At 36.8% G+C, this 15,493-nt stretch overlaps 3 protein-coding genes across 5 annotated transcripts in view; all 3 read left to right on the forward strand.

The window, feature by feature from the left end:
• Window positions 1-15,493, forward strand: part of LOC149557017 (uncharacterized) — a 138,829-nt gene that overhangs the window by 88,611 nt on the left and 34,725 nt on the right. For 2 of the 3 annotated variants that reach the window (XM_089831672.1, XM_089831673.1), the window contains one exon: window positions 10,080-10,205. The exons of the other annotated variant lie outside the window; for it this stretch is intronic. In XM_089831672.1, coding sequence (XP_089687798.1) covers window positions 10,080-10,205 — 126 coding nt within the window. The remainder of the gene's footprint in view (window positions 1-10,079; window positions 10,206-15,493) is intronic. 3 annotated transcript variants of the gene reach the window in all.
• On the forward strand, window positions 3,541-4,317 carry LOC149557018 (uncharacterized). The gene is made up of 2 exons (XM_089785956.1): window positions 3,541-4,029; window positions 4,145-4,317. Exons 1-2 carry the CDS (start codon window positions 3,816-3,818, stop codon window positions 4,315-4,317), a joined length of 387 nt encoding a protein of 128 aa, XP_089642082.1. The 5' UTR covers window positions 3,541-3,815.
• LOC149557019 (uncharacterized) lies at window positions 4,482-6,261 on the forward strand. Its single transcript, XM_089785939.1, has 3 exons — window positions 4,482-4,839; window positions 4,982-5,387; window positions 5,522-6,261. Exons 1-3 carry the CDS (start codon window positions 4,507-4,509, stop codon window positions 5,728-5,730), a joined length of 948 nt encoding a protein of 315 aa, XP_089642065.1. The 5' UTR covers window positions 4,482-4,506; the 3' UTR covers window positions 5,731-6,261.

Genomic DNA, 15,493 nt, shown 5'->3' on the forward strand with positions numbered 1-15,493 from the left:
TTCAATCTTTGAATCGGGTTTGCCTCTCTCTATGTCAATGGCGTCCACAGGGCCTTCAGGTAAATGTTTCCTATCAGATTATTCACCCGTATGTTTCCTTATAGTGCCCTTTGTGTGTTTTGGCAGATTGCAATTGGATGAAGGAAGTCATTTGACGGGTGAAGAATTGCGTAGGAGAAGATGAAATAAATGATGCCCAAGAAATATAAAAGAAAATAGTCTAAAGTGCCGATTATGTTTGGGTTCAAATAAAATTATATATTTGGTTAGTTTACCCAAATAAAATTAATTTGGTGAGTTTTTTGTTATGAAGGGATACGATGTTTAGTATAGTAACCGGCACCCTTCTAAAACTTATAAATATGAGATGTAAAAGCCAAACCAAGGAGAGACTTAAGACAATTCAATATTCATATTTTAAATTTTTTACCTATGCTATATTTTGTGTTATATTATATTTTTCATTTGAAAAGAAAATGACCTTTTGAACTAAGCCAGTGGATGGTGAATTATGGAATAAATTTTTGTGTGATTCTGGAGTTGAATTATATTGGATAGATCATCTGTAAGGAGTGTCTCCAATACGATTTTATTTTCGGAAGTATTTATTTAATTTATTTGCATTAGAGTTTTAATTTTTTATTAAGTTGTGTCCTTTATAAATGTTTTTAATTTATTTTCTATAAATATTTTAATATTCAGATATGTGTATTGGATCATTATTGTATTTTAAATTTGATAAACATAGATATTGTGAAATATTTTATTTTTTCCGTATTTATGTCTAATTTGTCTCCGCTGGAGTTAAAGTGCATTTTAGACTAATTTAAATTGCGTTTATATAATCGATCTATTGCATTTGAATTATTAAAATTGTTTATAGTTAAATTATATTAAACTTTATAAAGTTGTACGTCTGAACTTATAATGTTGACTTTGATTGCCCGTTTAATTAGGCACTGGTCTTTTACTCTTGATTCATAATCCATATGCTGGCAACTATTTCATTTCTTTCCTTTGAGGAATTAATATATTCATATGTCGCATTAATCTATATTTATTCTTTATTCAAAACATTATTTCAATCATTTACCTTTGTTCTCAATTCATAAATCGCAAGTTTAAAGTTTTCCTATATTTTTTGCCATTTTGAAAGCTTTTATTGTATGCGCATTCTAATTAATTTGCTTTAAGCATCTTGGATATAAAGCTGTTGTCCAGGATTAGGTACACCCGCCTCGGTTTTGCAGAGCCAGAAGTGCAGGGAACTTGGACCGTGTTGTTCAGTTTTGTCAAGTTGGCCTTAACCAGTTGGATATCCCAGCATCGAGCAGGCAAGGCTCGTAGGATTCCAACCTGCGGTTTTGGGCACCAACAGGGGTGGCAACCCTAATTAGGGTTTTGAAGATCCAATCTGGATCGTTGATCTTGTTTTGATCTCCATCGTCCTTTGTATTTTTGGTCCCTATATAAGGCCATTTGCTCTTATTTGTAAAGGGTTGGAGAAATTGTTGCTAAGATAATGCCAAAATCGCTTTCTTTCTCATTGTTGCGACTTGCATGGTGATTAAGAGCCTTTGGTATTATTGCACGTTTTCTACTTCCAAATAGTTAGGGTAACATTTGTGAGAGAGTTATGTTGTAGGATTGTTGCCAAGTTACTATCAAAATTGTTCTCTATTCATTGTTGTGACTTGCATGGTGGATATACATGATCATTTTGGTGTATTGCATGGTTCTTCTCATCTCTCAGATTAAAGTAGGATTTCATTTCATGTTGTTAGAGTAGAAGTAGATGACTAATTGTATGGTGATGTTAGGGAATGTTTGATAGGGATCAATACTAGACCACTAGCATCCTAATGGCTGGTTGGGAAGCCTTGTGTGGCAAACTAGTTTATTTTTCCTTTGAATCATTGCATCTGTGAAGGTGGGGCCACTGGTTAGCTTTCATTAGATTCGATCCCTGTGCATTTGCTAACCTTTCCATTCATAGGAGTAGGAGTAGAATAGCAAGTCGTTGGGTAGTTGAATTTCATTCTGAGAGAGTTATATACCCGTCATAAGAACCATTCACCCTCCACCACTATCACCTTTCCATCAACACTATCTAGTATCCACACCGAACCACCATCTCCATCATCCGACCAAAGCCCAAGTCATCCTTGAATGAATAGCATAAGGCTGCCTACGTGATTACTAGCAAATCACATCGATAAAACTGAGCGAGTATCCACAAGAGTGAGGAACATTGGAGTTATTCTCATATCCCATGAGCAATAACTTTTCAAGAGGGGAATTGTATGTTTGATACTCCATATCAGATATTCAATTACTAATATGCATAGTTCCAAAAATCGCCATGAAATCGCCGAAATCGCTGAAATCGCGATAAGATTCATGGCTCACGATTTTTTTGGAATCGGAAATCGCTAGTGGCGATTTTTTCCTGTGAATCGCCTGAATCGCCAAAATCGGTGATTCATGGCAAAAATCGCCAAAATCGCCATCGTGAATCTCCAGAAATCGGCCGTGGCAGCAAGGATAGAAAGTTCAATTTAAAAAAAAAAACACATGTTTTATTTGCTTTCTAAGTTGACTTTCCTCTTTGTTATAACCCTAAAGAGCCTTCTATTTGCTTAGTATGAGTAGAAGAGAGGAAGAGTGAGAGAGAAGAAGAGAAAAGAGAATCCATAGGTTTCCAACCGGCAAGAAGGAAGAGCACCAAAGAGATCAGAAGTCCATCTGGGGAGGCCATAAATTGCATTGGGAGCATTAAGGAGTCAATATCAACACTCCTCAACTCATTTGCAAGAGGTAAGTGTTGGTTTTTTTTTTGCATGTTAGTGTAGTATGCATTTTTTGTTAAATTTTTTTAGTGTTTATTTGCAAATCTTGAATGTTTTTTATTTTTACTAAATTGCAAACTAGGGTTTGTTGTTTTGTAGTTTTTGTTTATTAGTTGCAAACTTTGATTTTTTACATGAATTTTTTTATTGCAGCAGCCCATTGCTTTCATTTTCCAATTTCCACAATGGGTAAAAAAGATGAATGCTGGAAATATAATGAAGAGTTTCCTGGGAGAACCAAATATCAAACAAAATGTATATTTTGCAAAGAAAAAATAAATTCGGGAGGTATCTATAGATTGAAATACCACATTGCTGGCATACCTAGCCATGATGTCACAGTTTGCACTCATCAAACCGCTGAGGCAAAACACTCTTGTTTAGTGGCATTAAAAAAAATTGAACAAGACAAGTTGACTAAGAAAATGCAACTTGAAGGGTTAAGAGGTATTGGCTCCCGTGCTTCCACATCCGCAACCGCATCTACATCTGCAAGTGCATCTGCATCAGCTTCCGCATCCGTAGGTTGTGTTGGAGAGGGTTCTTCTAGCCCTCCTTTTCATCCTAGTGCTAGTGCTCATGTGAGTGTTAGTGGTAGTCGGTCTCATACTGAGACAGAGTCCAACACCAACCTATTGCGGCCTAGAGTGCGGAAAAACAAAATGGATAGTTACTTTGTGCCCCGCACTACTCCTGGCTCCCAACCCACGCTTGAGGGCATGGGTTTGAACAAGGAGATTCATGATGCTGCCAGAAAAGAGATTTGCAAATTCTGGTACTTTTGCAACATTCCATTTATTGCAGCTAGGTAATTGATTCTTTTTTCTTTGTTATCTTCAAAGTTAAAGTTAAAAGTAAAAGTAAAACTTTAATTATATCTACTTGTTTTATGATTTTAGTTTTTGACATCTAAATTTCTAATCAATATCATTATCTATTTGTGACAGGACTCCTTATTGGCAGAACATGATAGATGCAGTTACCATTTGTGGTCCGGGGTTTAAAGCCCCAACTGAGGCTGAGTTGAGTGGATACCTCCTAGAGGAAATGGTTGAGGATATGAGGCATGAGCTTGAGGACAACCGAAAGGAGTGGATCGAAAAGGGTTGCACCATCATGACTGATGGTTGGACAGATAGGAGGAGAAGAACACTCCTCAATTTTCTTGTATCCTGTGGAGGTGATTGATCATTCTACTTTCCTACATACATAATTTTGAATCGTGATTGACTATTTCAAATGTTGATTTGTTGATTGCTGATAGTAATTATAATTCGTTGTTTTGTTACTTGTAGGATATACCATTTTCCTCAAATCCATTGATGCTTCTGCTCATGTAAAAAATGCCACATACTTATGTGAGGTTATTGAGGAAGTTATAGCAGAGGTGGGGGAACAACATGTGGTGCAAGTGGTGACGGATAATGCAGCAAGTTATGTTGCTGCAGGTAAACTTTTAACTTTTTAAGTTTTGAAAATAAATTTATTTGAATTTTGAACTTTTTCTAATACTAACTTAGAATTTCTAAGTTTCTTAAGTTCTAACATGTTTGAAATTTGAATTTCTAATTATCTTAAAATTGTTGTAGGCAAACTTTTGATGGAAAGGCACCCCACCATATTTTGGTCTCCTTGTGCAGCACACTGCCTTGACCTCATGTTGGAGGAAATTGGCAAACTTGAGTGGGTCAAGTCATGTGTGGAAAGGGCAAAAAACATATGCAAGTTTATTTATAATCATTCATTTGTCCTTAGCACAATGAGGAAGTACACAGGAGACAAAGAGTTAGCTCGTCCAGGGATCACGAGGTTTGCCTCGAATTTCATCACCTTGCAGTCCTTGTTGACATCAAGGGATGATTTGAGGAGCATGTTTGTTGGGCGGGAGTGGATTTCATCTTCCTATGCTACGACCACTGCAGGGATAGATGTGGTGGATTGCATATTTGATGATGATGGTTTTTGGAAACCTGCTAGAGAAATCCTTAAGGTAATTTTATTGCAATTTAACATTTAATATTTTACAGTTTACTATGCTAATTGTTTAATGATTTAGTTTTACCTTAAGTTATATTATTGAATTATTCTATGTTTAAGTTTTGACTCAAATTTTTGTTTTACTTTATATGTAGGCCATTGAGCCCCTTGTATCTCTCCTACGAACTGCTGATGGGGAGAAGCCCTCTATGGGCTACATATATGAGGGCATGGATAGGGCCAAGGAGGCCATTAGAGCTCAGTATGCAGGAGTGCAGGAGAAGTATGCCCCTATTTGGGACATCATTGATAGGAGATGGCAGAATCAGCTCCACAGACCCATCCATGCAGCAACTTACTTTTTGAATTCGGCATTTCGTTTCCGTCCTGACTTCAAGGCGGATGAGGAGGTTCTCACCGGATTATATACAGTGATCCAGAGGTTGAGTACTGATGAGGATAGCAGTGCTGCAATTATTGAGCTTGATAAGTTCAATAATAAAGAAGGACCACTTTTCTCTAGCAGGGTAGCCATAGATGCTTGGGAAACAATACAGCCAGGTAAAAATTAAATAATATATTCAATGTTCATGAATCTAGATTCTAAACTTAAAGTTGACTATGTAATTTTAGAGTTAACTTGTAATTTGTAATTTGTAAATGAGACTAATTATTTTTATTTTCCCTTATTTCAGATAGATGGTGGCAAATGTTTGGGGCCACAATCCCAAAACTTCAAAAAATTGCCATTCGTATTCTGAGTCAGCCAAGCAGTGCTTCTGGATGTGAGCGTAGTTGGTCCATGTTCGAGCACATCCACTCGAAGAGGAGAAACAGGTTGACAGTGCAGAGGTTGAATGATCTTGTCTTCGTTCATTACAACCTCCGTCTTAGGATCAGATAGATTTTGGGCACTGACTCCTCTCCAATCATTCTGGAGGAGATTGATCCAGAATCAGAGTGGCTCACAGAGGTTGTAGATCCAGTCTTCACTAAGGAAGACCGTGCGTGGATTGACCAGGTGGATACAGAGGCTAAGGCAGCTAGAGCACGTTCTTCAGGCATTGGTAGACGCACACGTGCACGCACAGACACAGGCCCTAGCGACATTCGTGAGCCCATCTTATATGCGGGAGATATGGTTCGACAGTCCTCTAGGACCTACATTAGACGCCTTGCTACTAGGCAGACTGGATACTCAGAGGCTGAGGCTGAAGCTGTAGCCGAGCTTGAGGATGATGTTGAGGATGATGATGACTATGAGCCTGAGGCTTGAGCTGGAGCCTTGTTTTTATATTTTGTTTACAAATATTGATACTGAATCATTGATAGACATATGTTTCAAACTTTCATGGAGCTTCATCTTAGATTCTTACATAAATTTATGATTTGATGTCTTATGGATCATCTTACATACATTCTATGATTTAAATCATTATGATCATTTGATTTCTATTTACTTCAGCTAGCCTACAATTTACATTTTAGATAACATAGTTACTTATGTGATGGATTTTATGTTCCATGTTTATGTATGTTAAGTTTTAACTTCTATTTGATGATGTTATAGTGTGCTTAAGTTATATTCAATAAAGGGTGCATGAAATAAGTTTTAAATTGTTAAAATCTTTAAATTTAAAGGGTTTTTTCAAATTTGCTGATTCATTGCCGATTCACGATTCGATTCGGCCTTGCCGATTCCGCTCCGATTCCGATTCACGTTTCTTTGCTAATATGTTATGTAAGTGATACAAAACTTGCATCAACAAGGTGAAGATCATCATATTGCCAAATGCAAACAAGAACTTGTGGCTGAATTTGATATGAAGGAACTAGGGATTGTGCACTATTTTCCTAGGTCTAGAAGTATGGCAAAAGGGGATTTACATTTTCCTAAATCAAGGAAAATACACTTCTGATATCTTGACTAGACTAGATTTGGTATTATGGATTGTAATCCTCTATCTACTCCAATGGAAACAAATCTTCATAAGCTTAAATTTGAAGCAGCTGACTTAGAACCTACAAATCCTACCTACTATAGACAAATTATTGGATCTTTTATGTATTTGGTTAACACTTGCTCTGATATCTGTTATGCTACTAATGTGTTGAGTTAGTTCATGTGTGAACCTAAGAAGATTCACCTAATGACTGCTAAGCATATTTTGAGATATCTACATGGTACTATTGGACTTGGCCTGAAGTATGAGAATGTTGAGATACAACTTCAAGGGTATTCAGATTCCAACTGGGCAAGCAGTTTCGTTGATTGTAAAAGTACTACCTGGGTGTTGTTTCAGTCTTGGATCGGCTATGATATCCTTGTTTAGTAGAAAACAATCAACACTTGCTCTAAGTTCCACTTAAGCTGATTATATGGCTGCTTCCATGGGAGCTCATGAAGCAATGTGGTTGAGGAAGTTACTGGTTGGACTATTTGGGAAGCCCTTGAATCCCAATGTGATTCATTGTGATAATCAAAGTTGCATCAAACTTTCTGTAAATCCAATCTTTCATAATCAATTCAAGCATATAGAGATTCCTTACCATTACATAAGAGATATTGTAGACAAATATGTTATTAAATTGGTCTACATTAGTATTGAAGAGCAGAATGCTGACATATACCAAGCCTCTTGGGAAGTTGAAAGTGGAGTACTTTAGAAGTAAACTTGGTATGACCAAATTGTAATTGAAATATCTGAGATGTAATTTCTATATTATGAAATCGATATATTCAAGAATATTTAATGTTGCAATATTGCATTAATGTGTTATCTCATGAAAGGTGATGATCTTTCATGGAATGGTTGTGTAAGGTCGCTATTGTAAGGTGACGACCTCAACAATATTGAGACCTGTTATCATTATGACTACATTAACTTGCTGTTCTGGACTGTGCCAGAATTCATGATAACTATTGTATCAAGATTGACTACATTAAGTTGCTGTCCCGGAATGTGCCGGATATCTTGATACTGTATATAGTGTGCTTATTTTGTTATCACTTAGTGTCTTTCCCGAATTGTGTCGGTGATTATGATAACAAACACATCATGATTGACTCCCTTAGTTGTGTCCCGGACTGTGCCAGATATCATGATATGATGATAGTTTTATCATGACTGACTTCTGTAACTGTTGTCCCAAAATGTGTTGGATGTCATGATAAGATGAACAATTTATATTTGAGATTGTGCTTATTGTTATCTGATAGATTTCATTCCAATGTTGTACCAGAGTGCCGGTAATCTGATATCCAGTGATGTTATGAAATCTCATATACCTTTGATATCTCTACAAGTTGATGTCAGTGCAAATTCTGATCATGAAATACTTATGATTATTCAATCCTCTTTTGCTAAGAGGGAGTGTTGAGTTATAGATTCAGTCGGATTGATGTTCTCAGCAAATTATGATAATTTGATGTGTATAATAATAAGCAAGTATATACACACACTTACAAACACACGCACATAAGAGATGCCATATTGTTATTGTCATATCCAAATTAACTATAGAACAAACTGAGATTACAATCACCGCAGATTGCATTGATTAGTGTTTACATAGTGATCGTGTTTATTAAATCTAACCCCCCGATTCACTTCATGCAGTGATATATTTAATACAGTCTAACTAATCTTTAGTTAAGACCAGTCATGGCACACAAGACCATGGCCCTTCGTGGATCATACCATGTAAGGGTCATGTCCTTACGTGACATGACTTTTTGAGAGTGTACTTATATTGGTATTGGATGCAGAATGATATCAATCAACACGGCAATATTCATCTCTGCATTCGATACGCAATACAAGTCTGCACTAATACTTATTCGGCATTCATATTCAGTACAAGTCTGCACTAATAATTAATACGGAATTCAGATTCTGTATTCATTCAAGTCTACAGTGCATATCACTGTTATCATTTGGATAATTACAGACTGTCAGCAATTTAAATATTGCAGACTTGGTTACTTGCACTATACAAGTCTTACAATTATATATATACATATTATTACAAGTGGAGGAATTCAAGATTTACAGAGATAAAGAAAAAGCAATCTTGTTCTCTATCTTAGATCCATATTTCTCAACAATTCATTTAAGTAAAGTCCCTTAGCCTTAGTCACACACAAGCAATTTGTAATGTCCCACACTTCGAAGAAATGCGATTTGTAAAATTTTACACTTTAGTCACACTCCTTAGCCGCATAACCTACTAACACCATCATACAATTTTATTACTAATGTCCTCACACGTTTCTTGTTGTCAAAATTTTCTCAAGGCTTAGTCGATTAATAAATATTTTTCATACTGTGTGATACTTCTAAATAATCATTCTTCTTCAGACTCAAACACAGCTTCAAAGTACGAGAGTATATCGTCGACTCTTCCTCTTGCATTTGCATCTTTGTTGCAAGCTTATACTTCTGCCTTCAGAATTCACAAGCAATGCCAAAAAATTGTTTCAAAAGCCAACTGAAAAAGAGAGGAGCTGCGATACTTAATATGGGTGAATAAGTCAATGCCAAACATTGAATTTCACCCATGATATAATTAGCCACACACTATAAACTGTGCCCTCCAATCATTATATCTACTCCTCTTCATACTTGTGCCCTCCTCTTTTGAATATTCGAAGCGTTACATTAGTTGCACTTGCCATCACATTTAAAATTTATATAAAATCTATCCTTTTGAATATTGGAATGATGACAAGGCAATCTAAGCTGGCATGTGTCAGCAGGTGAAGTAGATAAGTAGACAGCCAAACAGCTCAAGTATAGACCCAAGTAGCGCAACCAGACAGCCAAGCAGCTCAAGTATGCAACCAAGCAGCTCAAGCATGCATCCAAGTGGCTCAAGCAGCTCAACCAGACAACCAAGTAGCTCAAGCAGGTAACTAGGTAGCTCAATCATGCAATCACGCAGCTCATTCCAATCCCAAAATTTATATGACCTTGATCCTTCAATATTGATGACAATATATTCAACAATTTCACCCTCCCTTTTCTTGGTTAAAATGTTGAGCAACTTTGAAGGGAACTATTTAGGTTATTCGTTGAAATGGTATTTTTTGGTTTAAAATTATGTTGCAACTTTCAATTATTATAAGCTTTACCAAAGGTGGAATCTCTCGGCATAGCAATTTGTTGGGGTTTCATATTGATAAACAACAATTTCTATGTTTGCCTTTTTGTATCTAGGCTCTTTCTTTGAGTGATTAAGTTCTTTTTGCAGCATGATCCTTGGGAGTCTGTAAAGCCCCTTCCCAGGCCATTATCTGCTGGTGCGACAGAAAGCAATGAGGAAAAGAGTACAGAAGATGACAAAAAGAATGATATGGAAACTGAAGATTGCTGTGAGGTGCTCTCTCTCTCTCTCTCACACACACACACGCGCGCGAGCACACACACATGTGCATGCTGGCGTGCTTGCACACAGAGAGGCACATGTACACAGACCTCCCCACTCGCACCCATGCCCACACACGTGCAGCACACACACACCGCCCTTTTTCAACTCTCCATTTCCTGCTTCTGTAAAGCAATTTGTTATGTGAGTTAAAAATTTGTTATACGTTTTAGTTGTGCCAAAACCAAAGCATATATGATAGAGAATTTTGGGCATTGAATCAATGCAGAAATGATAGTAATACAAATGCCATGTTCTTCAATCAGCACATAATAAAGCTTCCTCCAAAAATAGTTTATGCAGTTAGGACATTTGAGCATGAATTGGATTTGAAAAAGATGACGATAGAGTTTCTTCTCAATGGAATTGTATCCTTAGGATGTGAAAAAATAAACAACCTTATGAGTGCTTATGGTTTAGAAGATTGACCCTTTGTTTTCCTTTCTATTGTTTTTAGACAAATCTCTCCCTTAAGGGAGACTGCCTGATGACTGCAAGGTCTATGACATCCAACAAAAGCCAGCCAGTGGATGGATTTAATTATCAATTTTCAATGATACCTGTCAACTTGTCAAGCTTTGAAAAAGAAAAGAAGCCAAAGGAGGCATAAAGTAGCAGCAGTGACCAAAACTGGGGCGATGTAGAGATGTTAATGGACTTATGGAATAATTCACAGGAAGTTATGCAGTTTGTACTAGTCAAGGAAGAAGATTGATGAATTGCATACCTTGTTCACCTTCAAACTCTTAGCTAGACTAAAGAAATCGATTGACCAAATAGATTGAAGAATGACTTGAGATCGGTATTAGTAGTAAGAAGAGAAAAGAGTCAAAATGGACTCTTGTGTGAGTAATTGTTGAAAGATGAGAAAACTACTCAGGCAGGACTTTAGTTACAGAGTACAATCATCAAAATATTAATGATTAGTAGGTCAGATTACTATAGAAAACTCTGTGTGGTTTAGATGGAGCTTAAAAGTATAAAGGAAATTGAGATTACAACTACAGCTAGATAAGTATGCTGATTTGCGCGAGTGACCAAGACATGGTCAGTGAGGCTTGAGAACAGACAAGTTTTTAGTAGAAAGTTGTAGAAAACAAACATCCTAGGAAAGCAAAATAAAGGAACCAAATCACAAAAAAAATGTAGCAAATGCTGCAACAACATAAGTGATTAAGAAATCAATACAAATAGCTATATGAGGGGAGCAAGTCCCCAAAGAGCAAGGTCTGGCGATAACAGGAAAGATTGGATGCAAGTTGTCAAATGTCTTCCTTCGGGCTTGGAAGGAAAGAATTGTCTGTGCCATGGTTGATCAAATGGAAAGGTCTGGAAATGAAGAATCATTTGTAACTGGTTTCTACTCTCCTAACGATGTTTCTGCCCCATCTTTTGTTCTCGACTTTTGTTCTGAAAATAATGTCTGTTTTCCATTTTTGGTTCTGTTAATAAGATGCTGAAAAGAGAGAAACCTGTTCTTCAGCTTAGGTCATCATGTGAAGGATTATGAAAGATGTGGGATACAGTGGGGGCACTTCTTTTTTCTTGAAATTCGTTTCAGTCATTTATTTATGCACATCATCTGTATTGCCCCCATTTTTGGATTATCCTGCATTGCAGTTTGGGATTGATGTTTTGGTGTGTGTTAGCATTATCAGATTGGTTGTTTGATGTTTCTTGTGATCTCAGATAGCCATATGTGACGTCGTGAAGTTATTTTTGGCTTCCAGCATCTTCCCCAAGATTCTGAGAGATAGTGTCTATTTATAGTTCAGTTGCCTGGACAGACTCAATTCTCACTATTCATCAGCAGTATCCCTCTTGTGCAATCAGTTTTTCATTCTGAGGTCTCATCGGCAACTTCCACAAGCTGGATGTATTGATGAATTTGTTTTAATTATATAATTAAAGTTGCTTGATATTATTCAAAACATTTAAAAACATCTAGTGTTATGGCTTATTTTTACTGGGATGGGAAGTTTTAAATGTTAGGCTAAGTTACCAAGTTACCAGATCCTGATTTTGGTGCAAGTCTGATTCCGATTCCTTCTGGATTCCGTCCGGGCATCAGATTCTCTGTGGTTTCTACAGAGCAGAACACATAGGGAATCTGGATGCCTGGCTGGAATCCTGCTGGAATCTGGGTGGAATTCAGAAGAAGTCCACATGAACCCAAGGCTGTGGGTGCCCAAAAACAGGCTCCACATGCCACTTTAAAAAAATATAATCTAAAAAGCATCTAATTTTGACCACAAAGCGTGCATTTGGTCATTTGATGATCATTCATTGATGAGCAGAACCCATAGGGAATCCAGATGTGCGACTGGAATCCTGCTGGAATTCAGAAGGAATCCACATGCACCTGAGGCTGTGGGTGCCCAAAAACGGGCCCCACATACCTTTTTTTGAAAAAAATCTAAAAATCATCGAACTTCAACCATAAAACATGCATTTGGTCATTTGATGTCAGATGATCATTCATTCATCGCTCAAGCATTTTTTACCATTTTTGCTTTGTTCTACAATTTTAGCATTTTTCTATGAATACACATGAACCAATCATGAATGGACCGCTTATATGTTTGAATTTGTGAACCAATGATGGATGAACATCGAACATGTTATAGTATAAATCTATGAATATACATACATGCATATTTGAATGAATGAACCAATTATATGTTTGAAGTTTTGAACCAATCATGAATGAACATTGAACATTGAACATGTTAAATGTACACACACGCGCACACAAATATCTATATCTATATATATACCCGCAGTTCACTGTCCAATAATTTTTTTTTTCTGAATCTGAGAATCCAAAACCGAACGCAAATTCGTAGTAATACCAGGATGGGCAACTTAGATGTTAGGGTGTTGATAAAGTGATTTTTGGCGTTGGGAAATATTAGATGATGAAACAAATCACTTTTCAGGTAAACAATACATATTTAATTAATATAATGATTTTATATTGTGTATTTTGTAAAGTTCCTGGAAATTGTTATAAAAGGGGGTTTGTGAGCTCATTTGACAGTATGCAGATTATTAGATTTTCTCTTTTGAAGCACTCTTGGCCTGAGAGATTGAACTCGGTCTATCTCAGCCTCTCAAGAATGAAATCCCTCTTGGAGATCCATTTCGGTAGCGAAACTATCTACCCTAGTTGGTATGGCAGAATCATCCAGATTTTGCATTGAGTTTAATTAATCAAAGTTTGGGAAATCTGTGAGGTCTTTAAAAAGACAAATTTCAAAGTTCAAAGATTTTGAAGAGTTTGCCAGGAAAGTTGTCTAGATTCCATGTTAAGAAATAAGGCTTTTGCTTGACAAGTTAGGGTTTATTGAAGGTGTTGAGCATTTTTGGTATTGGGCAATTCACATTGACACATCCTCTTCAATTTGAGTTGATTGTATATGTTTCCATTGCCAAGACATTAGTAAGCTCAAGCTTCTATTTCCTATCAAATCTGGCTGCATACATAGAATAGGATAGGCATGAAGTTTGAGCCTAGGTGTTGGTCTTCCTCGTACGCATTTCTTACCACCTCTGAGATGTTTGAAGTATCAAGCATTTCAACTAGGAAAGAGCCAACATCTATTCGCAAGGTGTTTGTTTAGAAGCTAAGTTACCATATTCGGTCATCCAACCCCAAAAATGCTAGTCGATTCATTGGTAATTCAAATGTGGTTCGTATTCTATTCAAATTTGTTATTTCCTGCTACATTCAGTGCAAAGTCAGTGAAAGGGACCTTGGTCGAATTTGGCATCTTCTGCAGCAAATATGGACCGGTCAATGCGCGTCCAAATCAAATACCAGGAAATTTCAGCGATCTTCAAATGTTTGTTTGTAATTTTGTGAACTTTATTGAATTATTTTAATAGTTTTAACTTTTAACCCATTTGCATCCTGCTTTTATTGGACTTGCGCGAGCTTTCTTCTATTCATGACGAGAAGGTTTTTTTTCTCTCCTCACGACATCCACAGGCACACACTTTGGGTTTTCCCTCCACTCACATGCACACATTGTGAGGTTTCAAAATATCTCTGTTTATGGGACTCAACAAGGAACATTGTCTTCTTCCTCTCTTGTGATTCCTCTCTATGCAAATCATAGGAAATCGTAGTTCGTGAAGATAGTAGGCTAAGCTTCCATACAATATTATTTCCTCTCAACTATAGTCTTGAAACTTTCATGATAATAAGATGATAAAACCTATGCAATAAAACAAAGGTTTGATAGTAATCATGGCCCAAACAAGTATCCACGACAAAAAATGTTTTCAAGACTCAAAAATGTTTTCTATGTCGACTCTTTGGCAAATATTAACCTCTCCTTTTATTTACAGTTTACAGTATTACTATTATATTGTTTATAAACTGATGCTCCCCAATATTTTTTGTCCTGCAAATTTATTTACCATATAAATTTTACAATTATATTGTGTAGGAGATGATTTCCACAGCTAGTCAAATTGTGATGTGAATATCAGGATTTAACTGTGTGATTTTGAGTCAAACTCGATGACCCATGTTTCATGAGTAGTGATTCAACATGAATCCATCTCTCATAAGAATAAATGGAACAGTTAGCACTCATTGGATCTAGGTGATGCTCACAGGGGTGAAGCACCAGGACTTCTTGGGAAGTCACCCATCCCAGTACTACTCTAGCCTGAGCGCGCTTAACTACGGAGTTTCTTCCACTAGTTAAACCCAAAGCTTGCAACCCCATTTCCAAAACCTTCACCAAGTGTTGTGCCTTATGAACCATTCATTAGAAAGCCCCTTAAGCACAACACTAAGGGGTTTTCTAATGAATGGTTCATAAGGCACAACACTTGGTGAAGGTTTTGCAAATGGGGTTGCAAGCTTTGGGTTTAGCTGTGGAAGAAACTCCGTAGTTAAGCGCGCTCAAGCTGGAGTAGTACTGGGTGGGTGACCTCCCGAGAAGTCCCGGTGCTTCACCCCTGTGAGCATCACCTAGATCCAATGTGTGCTAACTGTTCCATTTATTCTCATGAGAGATGGATTCATGTTGAATCACTACTCATGAAACATGGGTCATCGAGTTTGACTCAAAATCACACAGTTAAATCCTGATATTCACATCACAATTATATTGTGTTTCAATAAGCTGATAATATCGTGCCCATAGTGACTTAGGCCCAAAAATATCATGATAAAATAACTTAATGTAAATGGCATCAAATTTCAACAATAACAATTACAGATT

This window comes from Cupressus sempervirens, chromosome 5 (genome assembly GCF_028749045.1).
Source record: "Cupressus sempervirens isolate cs-2001-9-10 chromosome 5, ASM2874904v1, whole genome shotgun sequence".
Taxonomy (NCBI): Eukaryota; Viridiplantae; Streptophyta; class Pinopsida; order Cupressales; family Cupressaceae; genus Cupressus; species Cupressus sempervirens.